The 22824-nt window shown below is 37.6% G+C and overlaps 2 protein-coding genes across 3 annotated transcripts in view; one reads left to right on the forward strand and one right to left on the reverse strand.

Moving 5' to 3' along the window:
* The first annotated feature begins 6691 nt into the window (after positions 1-6691).
* Positions 6692-14834, forward strand: LOC141362944 (uncharacterized). 2 transcript variants are annotated; one of them, XR_012368494.1, is made up of 3 exons: positions 6692-7006; positions 7264-14073; positions 14331-14834. XR_012368494.1 is itself a non-coding variant. In XM_073865238.1 (2 exons), exon 2 carries the CDS (start codon positions 7812-7814, stop codon positions 13692-13694), a length of 5883 nt encoding a protein of 1960 aa, XP_073721339.1. In that variant the 5' UTR covers positions 6692-7006; positions 7264-7811; the 3' UTR covers positions 13695-14324. The 2 variants fall into 2 exon arrangements, 1 of the variants encoding a protein (XP_073721339.1); XM_073865238.1 differs by lacking the exon at positions 14331-14834 and having other exon boundaries at positions 7264-14324.
* A 2035-nt stretch (positions 14835-16869) lies between these two features.
* LOC141362948 (uncharacterized) overlaps positions 16870-22824 on the reverse strand; it is a 100918-nt gene continuing 94963 nt past the window's right edge. The window contains exons 3-4 of the mRNA XM_073865251.1: positions 17848-18189; positions 16870-17321 (exon numbers count right to left, since the gene is read on the reverse strand). Coding sequence (XP_073721352.1) covers positions 16996-17321; positions 17848-18189 — 668 coding nt within the window. The 3' untranslated portion in view covers positions 16870-16995. The remainder of the gene's footprint in view (positions 17322-17847; positions 18190-22824) is intronic.

Below are 22824 nucleotides of genomic sequence, written 5' to 3' on the forward strand. Positions count from 1 at the left end.
AAATGACCAGCTACAGAGTCTGTCTCCACTGCTTCTCTTTACTATACGGTTTGATATGGTTGACTTTAAGAAGTCTTTGGGTTGGGTTTTGGGTTCATCTAGACTCACACAAGGCACAAAGATGCACATTCTGACATGCAGCACTTTGATGTGTTGTTTATGTTTTAACTTACTGTCAGAAAAAGGTGATCAGAAGCAATTGTGAAAACTCATGCTCAACATTAAAACAAGGTAAACATATTGTGCTTTTAATCCTAAAAGCTCAAGCCCTTCACACAATCTGTCCTTTTGGTCTTTTTCTTACTTGTTACCTCAAACATAGCTTTATTTTGAAACATGTCAGCACCTCCTAGTAACTGATAGCTGGGATTGCATTTTTTTTACATTGTACATGATAATGAAATGTAAATCAATATGAATGTAATTAATAAAAATGGTAACTGTTAATACAATATCAGGGAAAATATTTTTATTCATATGCATTGATCCACAATAGAATGCTGATTAGATGAAGGATCATGGATGGATGAATGTGTGGATATCTATCTATTATAGTCAGATATCCACCTTTAGCATATAGACAGAATTTGATTGAATTGTGTTTAAAAGGGACATATCATGAAAATCAGAATTTTACCATGTTTATTATAAACAATAAGTGGGATTTTACTTCCATAATGGTAATAAAATAACAAGTGCATGACGTTACAGTTTGAAGAACCAAAGAAAAACACAATTTGACATTTTAAAGGTGCAGTGTGTAATTTTTTGGAAGAATCTCTTGACAGAAATGCAAAATATTATACAAAACTATATTATCAGGGGTGTATAAAGACCTTTCATAATGAACCGTTATGTTTTTATTACCTTAGAATATGATGTTTTTATCTACATACACCGAGGGTCCCCTTACATGGAAGTCGCCATTTTGTGCCGCCATATTTTTACAGAAGCCCTTAAAGGACAAACTTTTTTACTAAGTTGTCTCAGACGATGACATGTTTGTCCAGTGGCGGCTAACGAAGCTTCTCTATGCTTTTTAAAAGCGAGGGGTGAGCAGTGGACTGAGCCGTTGGTTGCAATGCGCAACTTCACCACGAGATGCCGCTAAAATTTACACACTGCACCTTTAATTAAACAAAAACACCAAACTTGATAAACATGTTTTTTACAAGAGTTTGCCATAACCCCTGCTTCTATCATTTTTGTGACTGCTTAGAAAATAATTTTGATGACCTGAATTAAAACAACGCCTTTTTCTCCCTGCTAAAGACTGGTCCTTGTTCTACAAATTTATCTGGAGAGATGTGCAACGAATTGTTTCATGTATACACTTTTTATGGTATTTAGACACCCTGTAATGGCATACAGAGGCGTCATGCCCATTGAAACTGAGGGGGCAGCTGCCCCCTTGGATTTTTGAGCCAAATGGATTTTGCAAGCAACCTCAAAAATAAAAAAGCGTCCATTAATCTTTTAATCTGTTTAAAATGCCCAAATTGTCAATTTTGTGCTGCATCCGTGTCACTTTTCAGAGTTTTGATAGTGTTTTGATCGTGTACATTACTTTATTCTGGCGGCAGGCGCTGCAGTCGGCGCGCGCCCACGAGCTTAGCTGTTGCTGCTGGCTGCATTTGGGAATTAAAACGTGTAAGACACGCTCACAACATTTCCAAATCCCCAGTACGGTAATGTGTTGTTAACCTCCTCTGTGTAGAAATTGTATGGTTTAAAATGTGACCGTCTCGACCTTATATTAGTAGCAGGGGCGGCGTTTGCGTATGGCAGGGTATGGCAGTTGCCATACCCTAGCATTTAGACAAAACTCCAGAAATCAACAGGCTATAATGATGCTCATTCAAGATAATTTAAAATATTTTGAGTAGAACATATCTAAACATTGGTACATCACTAATAAGGATCATTTACACGTGTGTTTGACTTCATGCTATAACACTGGAACCGACAAGCGGATGACATCAACGTGCCGCGAAAGCGGTTTGAAATCAAACTCTTCCGATGATTCCTCGACTCACCCTCGCAGTACTTTGACGTCATCAGCCTGTCGAACACAATCTATAGTGGGTTTCGCGCTGCAGGAGGTCTCATGATCACCGCTGCTTTTATAATCTGTATTTTCGCAAGTAATTCCTTTTTTTGTTTTAACATTTAAACAAACTCATGGTTCTCCCCCACACTCGCGCTTTGCATATTGCATATTCCAGAAGTAATATGATTTGCTCTGTGGATAAATAAACATGTTCTCTTCCACTGAGAATTGTTGCGCGCATTTTTGAATGTCCACTTGTGGAATAAAAACTGCACGACGACAAAAGGTAAGACTTGTTTTTGCATTTAGCTCTGTTATACTAAGAGTTTGATTTAGTGTTTTAGTTGGATATGTGTGCTCTATCACATCATTAAATGTCTTTATTGTGTGTTTAGTGGTTTTGGCGGTTGTCGTGACAAGATTTGTTAAGGGATGTCATAGTATGTTTTGTTTTGATATTATCTTGTTTTAGTTTATGTGTTGCTGGAGTTGTACTTAGTTAAGAATTATTTGAAAAGCATTTTAAATAACCATGATTTCTATTGTTCTATTGTTGTTGTTTTTCATTTGCATTGCTTCCGTATTGTTGTCAGTAAGTGTACATCCGTGCAATCGTAGTATGATTTTGTACAGGTTGGTGGAGTTTGTACACATATGTGGTTATAGATTCGTTATTTGAGAATGGCCTTCTTGTACGAAGAATTTTTGCCAGTTGTTGTGAAAAATGCATTAATGACAGAATTAAAGTCATTAAACAAAACGTAAATAGGACACATGCGTTTCAGATGTAAATATGATGCCAATATGTCATTAATCCGATTGAATAGTATTTGATATGAAAGTTAGTCAACACTTTTATTTTGGAGGTTTTTGCACTATGGCAGGGGCGTTTAGAATGTTAGAAATGTAAGTGCCATGGAAAAGACTGAAAGCTCTATAATTCGTTTGATGTATGTGTATGCACAAATTTCTGTGAGCTTTGCACACTGTGCCCCCTTAAAAAAAATGGTGCATGACGCCCCTGATGGCATATATATCCTGTATTATCGTTGCTGTGTGAAAATAAAAAAGACTATCTACCCAACTCTCACGCATTACTTATTTGTGGTCTGATGTGACGACATCATGTCGGCAGAAGCAAGGTTTATTACGCACACTCCAACCCAGGGTCTTTAGGTGGTAAAAATCGTTTAAAACAAGCTGTTTTAAAAGATTACGATGTACGGTTAAATGACGAGGAGGTTTCAGAATGGCTCTCCTCACAGGATGCCTACACATTACATAGGCAGGCTCCTCTTAAATACAAAAGAAACAGAGAGATTGTTTACGGGATAGACATGCAGTTTCAAGCTGATTTGGTCGATATGTCTGCATATTCCAAGGAAAATGACGACACAAAATTTTTACTCACATGCATAGATGTGTTTATTTAATATGCATGGACTCGGGTCTTAACTCTTTCACCGCCAGCGTTTTTAAAAAAAGTTGCCAGCGCAAACGTTTTTCATGATTTTCACCAAAGTTTAATGCCTTCCAGAAAATGTTCTTCTTTAAATATATAAACATACAATATACCAAATGAAAGAACAGACCCTCTGCTTTCAAACAAAAAAAAACTTTCATCCTACCTTCAGTGGTTCTTTTGTAATCAGCTTTTGAATATGGGTAGGTTTCTGCAAAAACACCACATTTTGAGCAAAAAGCAGAGATAATTTCATTTTTGTGACGGACTTTTCATAGAGATCCCATTCAGAGCGATCTTTAAAACAGACACGGACATGCAGCCGCTTGCCATAGGGCAATACTTCCGGGTTTAAAAAGTTGCGGTATTGCGGAAAGACGGAAAATCTCGTCATTGGCGGGGAAGCGTTTTCTCTTAATTGACGAGATATCTCGTCAATGGCGGTGAAAGAGTTAAAGAACAAAAGCGGTATAGAGGTCGCTAAGGCTTTTGAATCTATACTCTGGGAAGGCTGGGTACCTCAGAAAATACAGACGGATCAGGGGAAAGAATTTTTTAACAAACATTTTCAAGAAGTTGTTATAAAATATAATATTCATAATTTTGCCGTCGCATCGGATTTTAAATCTTGTGTGGTTGAAAGGTTTAATCGCAGACTGCAAATAATTTAAAGCGACACCATGTAATTTTTCAACCTTCATAATACATTTTCAAGACCCTTGTGATAGTACATCGACTTTAAATAGGTTGAATGACATGTCTACCATAGCCTGACGGGGTCTGTATCACTTTTACTCGTACTTTAAAACTTAGTGTTTCTAGTAGTAACCAGAGCACAAAAAAAAACTACAAAATTCGACTGCTTTACGGCATACGTCACTTCCTCCACACAATTTGTTTTTAACGTGAATTTTGCTGGAGGCTACTTAAGGAGTTTAGAGAGCAACTTTTATGTGACTCTGTGGCACCGTGTTAGCGTCACAGACCTATGAAACGGACGACCTGGGTTTGATTCCCCTTTAAGGCAATTTTTTATATAAACTCACGATCTTGATTCATACATAAATGCGATCTTCTTTATAAATGACGGCGATTATCTTGCATATAGTTCCCTGTATTCAGATGCTGCATTCACGCATTTCACGTACTTAACTTTCTTTTACTGTCTATGTATTTACATTACAATTCAGGACAGGACATTTCACAGAAATGAATCTGTTTGGCACATGTATAGTTTTTTCTACAAACGTAATTTCATGCATTTAACCACACACCTTCAGATTAAAAGATTTTTAAAATCATAGTTAACATTTTTGTCAAGTGTGTCCAAACTTTTGGCCTGTATTGCATGTTGTGACACTTTTCAGGTCCCATTGGCCTCTACAGTATCTTAAAAGAGTATTTGTTTAGATGTTTATAGCCTTGCATCTGTAAAAACATGTAGTACAGTTTTTATAGTAAAACTCACCTTTATAAGAGATCTAATGGTACAGACACAAACTGATGAAGATTAACCTACATCTGAGGAAGATGAAGATTTTATTACAACTCTGATCAATAAAACATCAACTATTGATGAACAAATCAATCATTTTTACTTTATCTAGAGATGTTTTGAATGAGTTCAATTACACATTTGAGTTTAGAGTCCTCTGGTGGTGAAAAGAGATGAAGTTCACTTTCAAACACATGCAGCTGCTCCTTCACAGTCCTGTGACATTAAAAACAACTTCATTACATTCAAATCATTTTCAAAGATATTCATTAATGTTTGTACAAGATCTGAAAGATTCATTTTAAAAGATGTCTACCTGACACACGAGTCAAAACTTCATCATTCATAAAGCAACATGCGGGGAGAGGGTTGTGGCTAGAAGAGATACAGCTACCGCCAAAATGTCGTAAAAATCTCAACAGATGTGTGTTGTTTTCATCCTAATTCTACCTCTAAATCCAAAATCTAGCGAGATTTTACCTTACAGTTGCTGTATCTGATTTAGACAAAACCAGAGGAGAGAGATGAGTTGATAAATCTCACTGATATATATCTCACTTTTTATCTCATAATTTCGACTTTAAAAGTCATAATTTCGACTTTAAAAGTCATAATTATGATTTATCAGAGCATGATTTTTTTTTCTCATGTGGCGGAAATGGGCTTCCATATAAATCAAAACAAACCAACTCACGTTCAATTGAAATTAATTGGAATGCACAACCAAAAAACGAGATTCCTGAACAATTAAAAAACGGTGGTTATCTCGTTTTGCAACGAAACTCTTCAGATTATACTTTAAAACATAAACACACAATAACACACAGTCATCTGTACACTGAGAAGAAATAATAAATCATTAAATTCTTACTCTCAAGCTCAATTATTTTATGCACTTAATGCTTTTAATTATAATAACCATTATTAATACATTTATGTGACTCATCAGTATATTCAACTATTAATATAACCACAATAAATCAGTTTATTATAACCTATAGCACATACTGTACACATAAAAACATTTATTTATTTGATCCCAAAAGACATATTTGGGAATTGGATGTGCACATTTATTTGTGTCCCAAATGAAAACACACAGGTGCCAAAATGCTTTGTTTTTGAAACATGAACATCACTTGTAAGTCTGTTGTTATGTTTATCATTCAGACTAAATGAAATAAACTGCACACACATCTACTTAAATTATCCATACATTTCAGCAGATATTACATGCAGTACATATTGTCCATATCTAAGATGTGAAATCTAACATGCATAATGTTACACAAGTTTAAATGAAATCTAAATGTTTTATAGATTTATGCCAAATCAAAGGACTATACAGACTATAATATACCCAATAGCACATACAGGTGGATTTCAAACTGCTTCACAGTGTTTTTATGTAAAATCATAAGTAAGTTTATGAGCAGGTATACGTTTTTTGATGCTCATGTAAGCTACAAGACGCTGGTGTGTTCATCCTATGATGCTGGCCGTTTCCATTTCCAAAACCAGTTTATCTCTGCAAAATATTTTCTCCAGTGGAAATCTGATAGAAAAGTCAAACAACAGATGATGAGAGAGTAATAAACAGTGTCACACATCTTCAAATGAACCACTTATCTCACATTAACTCATCATCTTATATACCATCATTGTAAAAAAGAGTCTGTTCAGATATCCTTCTTTAATGATAAGGCTGTACTGAGGTCAGTCTGGCATTGACACGGGGTGTGGTTTAAACTGAGACTGCGCGAGAGCAGCAGGAGAAGTGGCTTTATATTGCAATGGCAGACCGCAAAGTTTGCCGTCTCCGTAACTTTTATAGAAACGGAGCGTATTAATCTTGCAGAAATCTATGCAACACGTTTAATCGTCCCATAAAGAGCCAGAGTCTGTGATGATCTACCGAATGACAGCGGATGGGTGTGATTGACCAGTCATTTGTTTGATGTTTCTCCGTGATGGTTATAAGTGTGCGTCATTGACGATCGTAAGTTGAAATGTGTTTATATTTATTGTCATATGTTTCAAATGAGTGATAATCACTGTATATCACAATAACTAAATGTTAAGTTGGTTGTCATATAATATATAAGCATATTTGTAGATTATCAAAGTAAATGCCATCATTACGTTTCTACCTGTGATGATGTAGCGATTATTTATGCTAAACGGTTAGCACTGAATGCACATTTCTAACATTTGCGAAGATTATCATGGTAATTGTATTTATTTGTTTTATTGTAGAACCACACACACACACACAAACACATACATAACTTCACATAGGTGCACGTGTACATCAACTGGACACGTGTGTCATCCTTCATCGCCACGTGAGAAGACATCAACGAACCAACGACAACGGATCACTACCTCTTATATCAGATAAGACATTCGGACATTTGGGACTGTTAATAACTTTACTTAAGAATTTAATTCTGTGTTGATACATCGTCACAACTGCAATTATCTGTATTATTTACCTTCACTACTTCAACTGCTGTATTTAACAATTTATTTATGTAGGCCTACGTTCTTTATTTGTATATTTATTTGAGTAATTGCATTGTTATGAGTGTTTAATTATTGTTACAATTTCTATTTGATTATTTAATAGAAATTCAGTTCATTGCACAAAGTCTCTTGCTCTTCATTTATTCCTTGGGTCCTGGACGTTAATTGTGATTAAAAGATCCTCTGAGGTGATTGGCATCGTAATAGTAACTAGTGCATTTCAGTTCCTTGCAAACATTAAATGGTCCTTCGAGCCGGATGCTATAACTGCTTCAGCTATGACGTCCAGACCCAGGGAAAAGTTAGTAGAGCAAGAGGTGGTAAGGCCACGCAGGGTAATTCGTCCGCCTTTGCATCTGCAGGATTATGAGGTTAGCTATCCTCAAAGGCACCTTACATTTCCAGATGAGCAGGTTAGTGTTGTAACAAATGCTGATGTTCTCTCATGTATTCGTGAAATGAGAGAAGAAAGCAGGCAGCTCAGACAAGATGTTCAGCGCATTTCAGACATAATTGCCACTTCTCCTGGGTTAGCTCCGCCGCAGGTCTCATCTCCATCACATGGTATGGACTATAGGGTGTCATCAACACCAATAGCTGCTAGTATGTTGGCTCCACAACAGGATGATCGAAAACCAAGCCAAGCAGAAAATACTCCAGTGCTGCCCCCTAGAGATGAGTCCTTACACAAACGTGGAGATGGCCACCAAGACCTCATAGCAGATCTTACTCACAGCTTAAAGACAATGGGCAAACTAAGCAGTAGTCAGTCACATTCAGGACAGTCAACTCCTCAGTATACAGAACCGCCTCAGTGTGATAATGACTCGTCGCAATACTTACCCAGTCATGCTGCTAATGTTCACGAATCGAGACAATCTCAATATGATCGTCATTGGTGTCAGTCTGATAATCCAAAGTTGCAGCGGCCCAATCCATCATCCTACCCTGCATGGGATTCTCAACATTCTCTAAATAATGCTAAGGTTGGTCATCCATATTCAGAATTCCAATCTGCTAATGATACTTATGATCCATACAGTGGCGACAGAGGGCGCACTTTGCAGAGGACTTCATTATTCGATTCAAGACCTTACTTTCAGCATAATAGGAGACATGAGAGCTATTGTGACAATGAACGGTTTCACTTATCTGATGCATCATTTCCTCCTTTGGAAGAACGTGGTCTTGATCGTGGCTTGTTCCTTTCACCAGTGCAGTACCGTGGGCCCACTCCTACTATCCCTGACTTTGTTCATGATGACCCGCGTGAATTCACCAGACTTAAGATTGCTTTAGACAATGTACTGCCTAATAACGCTACTGAATCTTTCAAGTTTCAAATCTTAATGGACCATCTTAAGTTAGAGGATGCTCTACTTGTTGCTGATTCTTACAGTCATAGTCGTTATCCCTTTAGTGACACTATGAAAGCACTTACTGACATGTATGGGCAGCCACATCAGTTAGCGTTGCAACGGATTAGCCAATTGATGGATGGACCCAATATAAAAAGTGGTGATGTCAAAGCTTTCAAAGCCTTCGCCCTCAGAGTCAGAGCATTAGTCGGGATGTTGAATCAGTTAGGAAGCCCAGGCTGGACGGAGCTAAAGTGTGGTTCACATGTATCTCGCCTCTTAGCTAAGTTACCTTATGACCTAAGAGCCAACTTCAAGAGATTTGTTAATCCCCTTCAGAATCCCGTTCCTACTCTGATTGATTTGGCAGATTGGCTTGAATATGAGGTCCGTGTGCAGGTGGAAGGAACGCAGTATGGCACATACCATGAACCTGACAAGCAAGCTTTCCGCAAAGACAAAAGGGTTGGATTCATGCAACGAAAACAGACCACTGTCCTGCATGGAGGAGAACAGACATGTTTGTCCATCGAAAATGTGAAAACGACATCAGTGTCTACAGATAAGAAACCAGAAAAGCCTAAAAAGTACTGCCCATTCTGCGATTCTATTCAGCACTATATGAATCAGTGTTCTAACTTTAAGCTGTTGACAAAAGAGCAAATTGAGAACTGGATCAAGACTGGTAACAGATGCTGGAGATGTGGCAGAGGTCATCATTCCTCAAAGTGTACTTTGAAAGCAAAATGCAAAAAGTGTGAAAGGAGACATCTTGAGGTTCTTCATGATGTAAATGCCAGCTCTGATTCAAAATGGAAGGACAGAAGTAAAGAGTCAGAAGGGAACACAATCCCACTCACTTCCACTTCCCAGACTTTATACTTGGATCGGCCTACAAGTGGTAGACAGGTATTGCTCAAATTAAGTCGGGTTGTACTTTGGAATGGTGATAAATCACTAGAGACCTATGCAGTGCTGGATGACGGCTCCGAACGGACAATTCTGCTGCATGATGCTGCTCAACGTTTAGGTCTGCAAGGAAAACCTGAAGACTTAGCCCTTCGTACTGTCAGACAGGAAGTCCATACCATACAAGGACATTCAGTGTCATTTTCTATATCGCCAGTCTCATTACCTGACAGAGCATTTCAAATTCATGGAGCATTTACTGCTAAAGAGCTGGGTCTTGTTCAACACACATATCCCATCACTTACTTACAAGAAAAGTACCACCACTTAAGAAATTTGCCTCTGCCTGATATCACTCAAGCCCAACCATTGGTGCTCATTGGCTCGGACTATCCTCATCTGATTACACCTGTAGAACCTGTGAGATTAGGCCCGCCAGGTGGGCCAGCAGCTGTACATACACGTCTTGGGTGGACATTACAGGGTCCATCAAGATTCCTTCAGTCTGTGTTGCAGCCACAGGAATGTCTTTTTGTATCTTGCTCATCTCCAGAGACTGAACTTTTTAATCAAGTTGAAAGGCTTTGGAAACTGGACATTGTACCTTATCAGTCTGAGAAGGTTGTCACTCGTTCACGACAAGACACAGAAGCAATTCGTATCTTGCAAGAGAAGACAATCAGGATGGATATAGAAGGGGTCCAAAGATACGCTACTCCACTACTATGGAAGGAATCTCTCCCACCATTGAATGCACCAAAGGAAGCTGTGTTAGCCCTCCTCCACAGCACAGAAAGACGCCTAATGAGGGAGCCTCAGAGGGCAATAAGTTACAACGCTGAGATTCAGAAGCTAATACAGGCAGGCTATATTACCCCGCTCACTACAAACCAGTGTGACCTGAGTCTTCATTCGTGGTACATACCACATCATATGGTTAATCATAACGGCAAAGACCGCATTGTGTTTAATTGTTCCTTTGAGTTCCAAGGCCAGTCTCTAAATGAGCACCTCATGCCCGGGCCTACTCTAGGAGCAAGTTTGTTGGGAGTTCTACTGCGCTTCAGGGAACACCCTGTAGCGATCTGCAGTGATATACGCGGAATGTTTCATCAAGTCCGCCTCCTTGATGAAGACAAACCATACCTCAGATTCTTGTGGCGCAATGGAAAAACAATGGAACCTGCCACAGTCTATCAATGGGAGGTTCTTCCGTTTGGGACCACTTGTAGCCCCTGCTGTGCTACATTTGCCCTTCAGTCACACGTAAAGAATTACCTTGAGCCTACAGATGAGGTGAGAAAAACAGTGGAGCGTGGATTCTATGTAGACAACTGTTTACAAAGTGTGCCAACTGAAGAACAGGCTGAGAAACTAGTTCACCGATTGCAGGATCATCTATCAAAGGGTGGATTTGAGCTGAGGCAGTGGGCAAGCAATGTCCCTACAGTTATTCAACACCTTCCAGCTGAGCTAAGATCAGATAGCAGTGAGATCTGGCTTAGTCAAGGGACAGACAATCCTCAAGAAAGGACCCTTGGCCTACTATGGCAATGCAAATTGGATACGTTAGCATATAAGCCCCACCAAGGTGAAGATGGTGAAATCACAATGCGGACAATCTACCGTACTCTGGCAAAACAGTATGATCCCCTTGGGTTTCTTATCCCCTATACCACAAGGGCTAAGATCATTGTCCAAATGTTGTGGGATAAAAAACGAAGTTGGGATGACCCTTGCCTTCCTGCTCATTTACTGGATGCATGGCGTCAGTGGGAAAGTGAACTGCCTGCACTAGCCAAGATATCACAGCCCAGATGCTATAGTTCATGCCTTCAGTCCACTGTTAAATGTCGCAACCTACACATATTCTGTGATGCTTCTGAAAAGGCATATGGCTCAGTGGCGTATCTGACAACAGAAGATGATCAGAGCAATATTCAGGTATCCTTCCTAGCTGCAAGATCCAGAGTTGCACCCAAGAAGCAGCTCTCCATAGCACGATTGGAGCTCTGTGCAGCATTGACAGGAGCACAGCTAGGTTCGGTGTTGCAAAAAGAGCTGACCTTGGAAATTCACAACTGTGTGTTCTGGACTGATTCAACCACAGTTCTTGCCTGGCTCCAATCTGACTCTTGCCGGTACAAAGTATTTGTGGGAGTCCGAATTACTGAAATTCAAGAGCTGTCTGACCCCAAAACATGGCGTTATGTTAACTCATCATCTAATCCTGCTGATGACATAACAAGAGGTCTAACATTGGATCAGTTGGCTGGAAATACTTCTTGGAACAAAGGTCCAGACTTTTTGCTGTATCCTAGTTCTTACTGGCCAAAGACACCAGAATGCCTAAACACTGAAGACATTCAAGAGCTTAAGAAATCTGCATTTTGTGGGGTAGTGAATGAGACTAAAGGAACTGTAATACCAGATGCCCTCCAATTTCAAAGTTATCAAGAACTTCTGGAAGCCACAGTGCAGTCCCTGAATGGGGCGGCCGCCAATAAAGGACCGCCTGATGCAGATGACTTTAGTGAGGCAGAATTAACTGTTTTGAGACACTGTCAGATGCAAGACTTCCCTGAAGAGTATGCTTTGCTTAAGGAAGGGAAGAATGTGCCTAATCGCAGCAGATTAATGAAACTCACTCCCGAATATGACAACAACTCTGCATTGATTAGAGTAGGAGGAAGGCTTCGTAGATGTGACAGTCTAAACGATGAATTTTTGCATCCTATAGTCCTGTCTCCAAGTCACCCAGTCTCAAAGCTCCTCATTAAGCACTATGACAACAAATTGCACCATCCAGGGGCTGGCCGTGTATATGCAGAATTACGACGAAAGTTCTGGATCCTACGCGGAAGAGAGGCGATTAAGAAGTACCAACATGAATGTTTTGAGTGTAACAAGTGGCGAGGGAAAGCAGCAGTTCCTAGAATGGCAGACCTCCCTCCATCAAGTCTCAGATTGTTTCGACCCCCTTTCTATTCCACAGGAGTGGATTGTTTCGGGCCCTTAGTCATCAAAATAGGGCGCCGTACGGAGAAAAGATGGGGCATTATATATAAATGTTTGACGACCCGAGCAGTACACCTTGACTTACTCGATCACATGGACACTGACTCATTTTTGATGTCTCTTAGGCGTTTTATCGCCCGTAGAGGGAAGCCTTATGAGCTTCTCTCAGACCAGGGAACAAATTTTAAAGGAGGACATACCGAGCTGGAAGAGACTTTTCACCAAATTCAGCCTACTATCAAAGACCAGCTAGCCAAAGAACAGATCAGGTTCCGCTTCAATCCACCCAGCGCACCACACTTTGGCGGCTCATGGGAAAGAGAAGTAAGGTCAGTGAAAACATCACTAAGGACAACACTTGGAGCTCAAGTTGTCACAGAAGAAGTCCTAAGAACCATCTTGCTTGAGGTTGAAAGTATTTTAAACTCAAGACCTTTGGGTTATGTCTCCAGTGATGTAGGTGACCCAGATCCTGTGACCCCAAATTCTTTACTCATGGGGCGGCCAGATTCTTCACTGCCACAGGTAGTTTACCCTGATTCTGATCTTCTCAGTCGAAAAAGATGGAGACACAGTCAGATACTAAGTGACCACTTCTGGAAGCATTTTATTCATGATTTCCTGCCTACTTTACAAGCACGTCAGAAATGGAACCAAGACAAAGAAAATATTACAGTTGGAACTGTCGTTCTCATTGCTGATGAACAAATGCCAAGAGCCCTCTGGAGAGTAGGCACTGTTACATCTGTCATTCCTGGTTCTGATGGTAGAGTCAGAAGTGCTTCAATTAAAGTGAAAGACCATACTTACACCCGACCTATTGCACGATTAATAAGACTACCCGCCTTACCTCCAGACACTGATGACTCACAATAAACTTAATACTGGCAAATTTGTTACCACAAATTTGGGGGCGGCTGTAAAAAAGACTCTGTTCAGATATCCTTCTTTAATGATAAGGCTGTACTGAGGTCAGTCTGGCATTGACACGGGGTGTGGTTTAAACTGAGACTGCGCGAGAGCAGCAGGAGAAGTGGCTTTATATTGCAATGGCAGACCGCAAAGTTTGCCGTCTCCGTAACTTTTATAGAAACGGAGCGTATTAATCTTGCAGAAATCTATGCAACACGTTTAATCGTCCCATAAAGAGCCAGAGTCTGTGATGATCTACCGAATGACAGCGGATGGGTGTGATTGACCAGTCATTTGTTTGATGTTTCTCCGTGATGGTTATAAGTGTGCGTCATTGACGATCGTAAGTTGAAATGTGTTTATATTTATTGTCATATGTTTCAAATGAGTGATAATCACTGTATATCACAATAACTAAATGTTAAGTTGGTTGTCATATAATATATAAGCATATTTGTAGATTATCAAAGTAAATGCCATCATTACGTTTCTACCTGTGATGATGTAGCGATTATTTATGCTAAACGGTTAGCACTGAATGCACATTTCTAACATTTGCGAAGATTATCATGGTAATTGTATTTATTTGTTTTATTGTAGAACCACACACACACACACAAACACATACATAACTTCACATAGGTGCACGTGTACATCAACTGGACACGTGTGTCATCCTTCATCGCCACGTGAGAAGACATCAACGAACCAACGACAACGGATCACTACCTCTTATATCAGATAAGACATTCGGACATTTGGGACTGTTAATAACTTTACTTAAGAATTTAATTCTGTGTTGATACATCGTCACAACTGCAATTATCTGTATTATTTACCTTCACTACTTCAACTGCTGTATTTAACAATTTATTTATGTAGGCCTACGTTCTTTATTTGTATATTTATTTGAGTAATTGCATTGTTATGAGTGTTTAATTATTGTTACAATTTCTATTTGATTATTTAATAGAAATTCAGTTCATTGCACAAAGTCTCTTGCTCTTCATTTATTCCTTGGGTCCTGGACGTTAATTGTGATTAAAAGATCCTCTGAGGTGATTGGCATCGTAATAGTAACTAGTGCATTTCAGTTCCTTGCAAACAATCATCTTATATACGTTAAATCATATCTATGTTTATTTTATGTTTCACACAGTTTATATTTTACCTCTGTTAATAATAATGATTAAAATTCACACTGTACACATCTAAACCCTTAAATGTTTTTGTTTGCATATTTATTAGATGAGTAACATTACCTGCATGCAAAAATATTTTATGAGGCCTGTTGATGAAAATTATAATCACATTCTTAAACTGCATCATTTTAAACATCTGGCCGTGCAGTAAGGGGTTAATCCACACTAGCAGTGCTAAACCAAGCATTAATGTTGTCATTTAAACCTACATTTGTCAAAGTTTGCAGTGTCTGTGGTTAAAAGTCAAGATGTGATAAGTGCTAAAGTAATTAGATATTCATAAACACATCTCTATTTATGAAACTTCTACACATTATGCAGATCTGAGATGATTGTTACGCCTTAATAATAATTAAACTGTAGATACTTACCAGAGATGATGACTTTGAATCTCTTGTATGAGGTTTTTCCACCGCTGGTGATTTTTACTTCATAAAGTCCAGAGTGATTGGTTGTGAAGTTTGTGATGTAGAGAGATCCGGTCTGACTGTTCAGTTGCACATTCCTGCTGAATCTTTCATCACCTTCACCGGTTACCTTGTTTTTTTTTATTTTACCTATGACAGTCTTTTGAAAGAGACCAGGTATAAACCTCCACTCGATCACATCATCTGTCTTTATGTTATCAACATCAGTCTTTAGACGGACAGACTGTCCCTCCATCACTATAATCCATTCAAAAGAAACACAAAACAGAAAATACAACAAGAGCAAGACAACAAATAAAGAAAGATTATATACATACACTTGCAATCAAATACTTATTTTAAAATAAGTAAAAGTCTTATGTTATAGTCTCTTTACATAAATATATCATTATAATATTTCATCATCTGATAACGAGGACTGAGCTCAAAGAATCTCATATTTGATATTAAACCCTCGACATTCAATTTCAGAAGACACACAAAAGATAATTTAATGAACTATCATAAACTGCATGATTGTGTTTGTAAAGTCTGACCTACAATCATTTTTATGACATACAAATAATTAAAATAAGTCACATAGAAGTGTATTATACACTGAAAAAAATGATTCATTGAATTTACTCAATTGTTTTAAGGTAAGTGGTTGCAATCAATTTATTTAAGCTACATTTAAACAAAAGTTTTATATTTTATTTTACTTTACTAACCTTTTTTGTTTAAATGTAGCTTAAATAAATTGATTCCAACCACTTACCTTAAAAAAATTATGTGTATGTTCCTTTTTTCTGTCTGTAATATTTGCATTTTACTGTTTTTATAATGATGTATGAAAATCTAAACAAAACCATCACAAACACACAATGCATCATCTTTTCATCTTTAATTAATATACACTAGTCAACATTTAAAGTGGATCAAAATCTTTCATAAAAGTAGTTTGAACAATACCTGATCTTGTCTTGTCTAGACGACTTTGATGAACTTTTTTGATCCACTACAAATCTTGACTAGTGTATATTAATATCTTCCTTAATCTGTAAATTATTCTTACTTGTTCGTGTTGTTGCTTTAGGGAACCTCTGGCGACAGTAAAACCCACCAGTAGCTGTTAGAGCAACAATAACCAGCACACCAACACATAATCCAGCTATAACATATAAAGACAGAACTGTAGAGAGAGAGAGAGAGAGAGAGAGAGAGAGAGAGAGAGAGAGAGAGAGATTAATGTAAGTGAATCTGATATACTGTATATGTATGACAGACACTATGAGACATCAACACAATAATGTCATACATATAAAATGGATTTGTGAGAAGGCTGATTATAAAATGTGTTCCCTACATAAATAATGTTTTATGTAAATACTATAATGTTTTATAGTTTATTCTTATGTCTATTCAACCTGTTAAAACTTGCTGTTGGTCTAGTAGTACAAAAGTATTCTTGTAGCTTCATGAAATGAAGATTGAATCACAGTTGCATTGCTGTCTATTGGAGCACATAAAGCTCTCGGATTTCATTTAAAATATCCTCATTTGTGTTCTGAAGATAAACGCAAGTCGTACATAAGGGTGAGTTATTAATGACAACATATTAATTTTGGGGTGAACTAATGCTTTAAAAGACAAATGTTACTCACCACTGACATTAACACTGAATCTTCTCTGAATTGATCGTCTACTGCTGATCATCTTCAGTTCATAAAGTCCACCATCTTCAGTTCTGATGTTTTTGATGGTGAGATCTCCAGTCTGATTATTCAGTATCAGTCGGTCTCTGAATCTCCCATCAGCACCATCATATATCGCAAACATATTGTTTGATTTATATATTTCAGCTATCCGTGTGTCATCATCAGGTACAAACATCCACTGTATCAGATCATAGCTCTGTATTTCAGTATTAGTCTTTAAAGTGACCGATCCTCCCTTTATCACTGACACTGTCATCACTTTACCTGTGACAACACCAAACACATGAACAATAAAATACAGTGAGTTGAACATAAAACACAACAATGAACGAACAATCACAGAAATAAAGCAGCTGTTGTACTGTGCATTGGTATATGAATATTATGCATTTTGTGAAATATCAGTGAAATGTGAAACACTTCAGATTTATCAAAAGCCATTATTTTAATAAACAGTAGATCGTCCCTCATAGGCACTGCCACGATAATTAAACCCTGATGATTAACGTCTCACAGATAAACAAACTGTGACATCAGCTGAAACACAAAACTGTCCATTCAAAACCCAGACGCTATAGAGAAAGAGTTCATGGTACTGACATGAACCAAAGACAAAGTGCAGAGATTCACTGAGATAAAAGAGTGACTGTAGAGTAAGACTAAACATAAACAAATTGAGTATGAAACAAACTTCATGTATCTGTGTATAACAGCACTGAGGTGAATAAATAGCTAAAGTATTTAGATCTGAATCAGATCTTTATTATACTGAAGGAGATGATCTACTCACCACTGACAGTAACTGTGAATGACTGATGTATAGTATAACTGCTGATGCTGTTGCTGATATCTACTTCATAAAGTCCAGCATGTTTGATTCTGATGTTTGTGATGGTGAGAGATCCAGTATGAACATTCAGCTGCAGTCTACCTTTAAATCTCCCATCATGAACATCATCATATGTAGAGAAGAAAGCAGATTTTCTGTTGAGTTCAGCTAGAGGAGAGTTTTCATGCTGAAACCGTATCACATCATATTTCTTAATATCAAGAACATCAGTGAGTACAGTAACAGAATCTCCCTCCATCACTGACACTGACTTCATCTCATCTGTATCAACATGAATTACACCTGCAGAGATAAACAGAGATTTGGTGATTCAAATCTTCAATCTAAATAAAGGAGATGGCAAAAACATCCAGCAGAGAATGTCTTTATAAACGGTTGCTACTCTGTTTGGTTGTACATAAAAGTGTATCCATCAGTTAATATACTTTAAACCACGAGTGACACGAGACCACCCCTGTGTCTCTACAGTGTTTTGACACTAAGATGTAAGTCTTGCTAAATGGTTACTAGGTTGATCTGTTATGTTGTTAGGGAGTGAATTGGCACTCACCACTGATTATACTCCAATCTATGAAAAGAGCCCCTATTACGCTAAAAAGAACATTACTTTGTGTATTCGGTGTAATACAATGTGTTTACGTGGTTCAAAAAACACATTATTGTTGGTCTTGTTTGCCCCACCTTTCTGAAACACGTAGATTTTGTACATAGCTCATTATTCTAAAGACGTGGTGTACTCCAATTGGCTAGCTATGAAGTTCACTGTGATTGGCCGAATACCTCAAGCGTGTGGCAGAAATGTGACGCTCCTTGCCATATTTGGGAAGTTCAGCTCCCAACAGGAGATAATATCATCCTTATCAATACGAATGATTTATTGGTCTGGCTAGGGACTAAACTGACCTTTGGGGAAAATAAATAAATAAATAAAAAGTTTTGGTTTCCTAAAGATGAAGGGAGATGGCCAGCATGAACAGGACCGGATTAACCCTAGACGGAATTGGGTGAGGGGCTACAGTGCTCCTAGTAAAAAAGTTGCTGTAAGAGCCCTGACATGACTAGATTTTTAAAATCTGGCGGGGGGGGGGGGGGGCACTTCAATGTGGTTACCTACTTTGTGTTAAACACTATTGTGTTAATCAAGGACTGAGCACCACAGTGTGAAGAGAGGTGGCAGCCAGGCAAGAATTTAAAGATTTGTAGCTAACTTATAGACATTAATTTTACACAGTAACATTAGGTCAGTGGTTAATTGAACTAAGGTAATTTACTGTTTATTTATATTGTTTGTTATCAAAAATAATCTACTCTAGAGGGACTATGTTATTGATTCTCTGTGGAAGTCTACTGGAAGTTACTTTTATAGTAGTTTTTGTTGGGTAAATTACTGATCATATGCTGTATTAATATTATATTAGGCCTAAGGCCTGTTGTTTCTACACAAGGCTATAAGACACCCAGTTAAACTTTCGTTTTCTCAGTTAACTTTCGTTTCCTAATTAAAAGAGTCCAGGTGCGATCCTGCGACTATACCCTGATTGTTCTCGCCACGACTATCTTGAGAAGCAAGGTCGAAACAACTGATAAACAAGAGTACGTCATTTTAGATTAGAGAATTCCTCCAGCTGTACTGCGCTACATTAACAATAAGGTATCTGTGCAAGCTAGGCCAAGGCCATGAAAACCAATCAGCAGAATATATTATTTTAGATATGAGGCAGGATGCAGCTGCACTTCTGCTGCATCAAACAAATAAAATTAATTGTGGCAGACCGAGACCAATGAGAAGAACATACGTCATCTCAGATAAGAAGTGTTTGATCTTACTGTATAAAAATGGAGTCAGATGTTGGGAGGACAGATGATCTTTTAGCGCCTCTATGAGGGGTATTGATTGTCTCACTTTGTTGGCTCGAGCAAATAAAGTATTTTTTGTTTGGCACCTGGAACCTTTGTCTCCTGAGATTCAAGCTAAGACTTTTTGCCACAACACTTTTCACAAAAGCTGTTTGTTTATGTTGTATCTGCTTAAACTGTCTATACACAATAGTTTTGCAAAAATACGGCCTAAAATCCAATTTGGCGTGCTCGCCATAAAATTAATTGATGCGTTATGCGAGAATGGATTGGACTATCAAAAAAAAGATTTTGTCAGGAGTGTCTCTAGATGATACATACCAAATTCAAGCCAATCTGACAAACTCAGAGGAGCTCTAGTAGGTTTCACGAATGTTTTTAAATGGCCATTTTTTTCCTGATTTTCATTACTATGACTTATGCAGCAATATACACTGTAAGTGTAAAAGTTGGATCAAGTATCAGGATCTGCAAAAAATACTATTTTTTTTCAACTTTAAATTACACTTTAAGTAAAAAACACTTTACACTTTAAGTTGATCCAACTCATTACTATTTACAGTGTAAGCAAAAACGTTTGAATTGTTGAGGCTAAAGGGTTTGTGATAAAGACTATTTGGACAGGCTTCTATCAGTGTGTCAAATTTCCTAACTTTCTACATACAGTTCTATGGGCTGCCATAGACACAATTGCGGAAGAAAAAGAAGAATAGAAAAAAGAAAACTAATTTGATACAATAGTTTGTATTAATAATTATTAAAGCTTGAAATACTCACTAACACTGAACGTCTTTCTCATAATCTTCCCTCTGATGCGGATCTCTAGTTGATAAAGTCCAGTATGTTGAGTTGTGATCTTTGTGATGGTGAGATCTCCAGTCTGATTGTTTAGCGTCAGTTTTCCTTTAAATCTCCCATTAGCTACATCATGTACTGAAAATATATTGGCCTCAACATTTATTTGAGCTATGCGATCCTCTTTATCACCAAACCTCCAATCTATCACATGATCTCTTTGTAGTTCAGTAATATCAGTGTGTAGAGTAAGAGAATCTCCCTCCATCACTGACACTAACTTCACTTCATCACCAAACACACCTGAACACACAAACAGAAAGAGTCGGATTAAATCTAACAGTCAGTAAAGAGATATCATGAGTCCTCCTGACTAATAAACCTCATGTGACTTTGAAAGGAACATGACATTGAAAAGAAATGTAACAGAAAAATATTTAATATAAGAACTGACAAACATTTATGAAGATAATAACAACAATACAATAGGTCATGCGTTTAATTTCTAACGCACACATTGGCCCTCATTTATCATTCTTGCGTAGAAACGGGCGTATATGTTGGCGTAAGATTATGCTTACACTCCTCTCACCGCCTGATTTATGAAATTGTGCGTACCCTTGATATTCAGGTGTAAGCAATACCTGCCCTTCATAAATGCGCGGCTGAAAACGATCGTCATTAGAATAACAAGCCCATATAAATTCAAGTCTCCGCCTCCCCCACACCCTCATTTTACGCCATTGACACACGAAAGACGGCAAAGAAGAGAAACCGGGGAAGTGAAAAGAAACAAAAACATTTTATTTGGGAGTTTAAAGAGTGGGATTAAAGACACATTAATAATTGCATGACAATTTGTAATATTCTTATTATTATTTGTATTATTAATTGATATTTAGAAGAATAATTATTTATTATTATTATTATTATTTACTGTTGCCTACATCTAAATTCTATGTCTGCTTAATGGTTCAGTTAATTTTTTTTAAATAATATTTTAAAATGATGTAGTAACTTTTGTAGTGTGTTGTTCTGTATTTACATACAGTTGTTTGTTAGCTGTATCTTAGATCCAGTTTGATACGGAGCTCCGGATATAATTCAAATTAACAATTTGTTTCCACGACATCCACATGTTTTACTAAGCTAATTCATAATTTGAAGTAATAATAATTGTAATAGTAATTACAAAATATTATAATAATTAATTTCAAGGAACAAACTGTTGAATATTGGGAACGAAGTTTATATTTATGGCCATACTTTAGACTAAATAAGAAAAAGAAGTGTCCATAATGTAGCATAAAAAATAATTTGTGGCCATAATTTTGTCCGCATGTCATCATGATCGGATTTACGGCTCCATTCAACACAAGCATTTTACCTTACCTCATCTGTATTTATTTATCATCGAATGGTATGTAACTAGCTTACCTTTTATTGCATTACCATGTTTTCGTAGCACATCCTTGTGCTTTCTTGCAATGTGCCGCTTCAGATTCCAGGAAGAATATTTGCTAACTCTTTCCAGTCTCTCCGCAGTCCCTTTCAATTTTTTCTACCTGCTCAATCTTAACTTTGATTTTTACTTTACATTTATGTATAAGGCTTGAATTCCATAACTTATTGATAGACGTTTTTACAGATTCTCGAACTAGCAAATTATCAAAGGGCGTTCTGGGTTCAACGAGCGGTGCTGAGGGAGCGGAATTTTCGGAAAGGCGCTTTGATGGTAATATTACCGCAACGCTCCGCTTCCACTAAGCTCCGTTCACATGCTCGCTCTGAAACATCAGGTAAAGCGCACAGGCTCTCAACTGAAGGAATACATATGCATACAAATCAAATGTTTTGGTAAAGTCTCACAAATTAAACATTGAACATTGTTGCATAAAAATAAACACTGAAGTTTATAATTACTATGTTTTTTTTTTACAGTGGGTCATAATATATCTTATAAAACGGTTAGTTCCAATCCTTGATTCTGATTGGTCAATAGGTGTGCTTTATTCACAATAAAACACTGCTATGACCGCTTCACCCAACGGTTCTATTTAATATCACTGCGCCCTTAGCAACACCCTTAGCAACACATAAACATATAATGAGACAAAGTCTGAGAGCAGTTTGTTGTTTTTATTTGAGCTTCCATGTTGTTGTTTGCATTCAGGGACTATTTTTTCTAGCGGAAGGAATGCTTTATTGATTTAACTTCATGAAAGTTGCACTAATTTTTTTTTACTTTAATATTGTGTAGCAACC

Source organism: Misgurnus anguillicaudatus, unplaced genomic scaffold (genome assembly GCF_027580225.2).
Source record: "Misgurnus anguillicaudatus unplaced genomic scaffold, ASM2758022v2 HiC_scaffold_31, whole genome shotgun sequence".
NCBI lineage: Eukaryota > Metazoa > Chordata > Actinopteri > Cypriniformes > Cobitidae > Misgurnus > Misgurnus anguillicaudatus.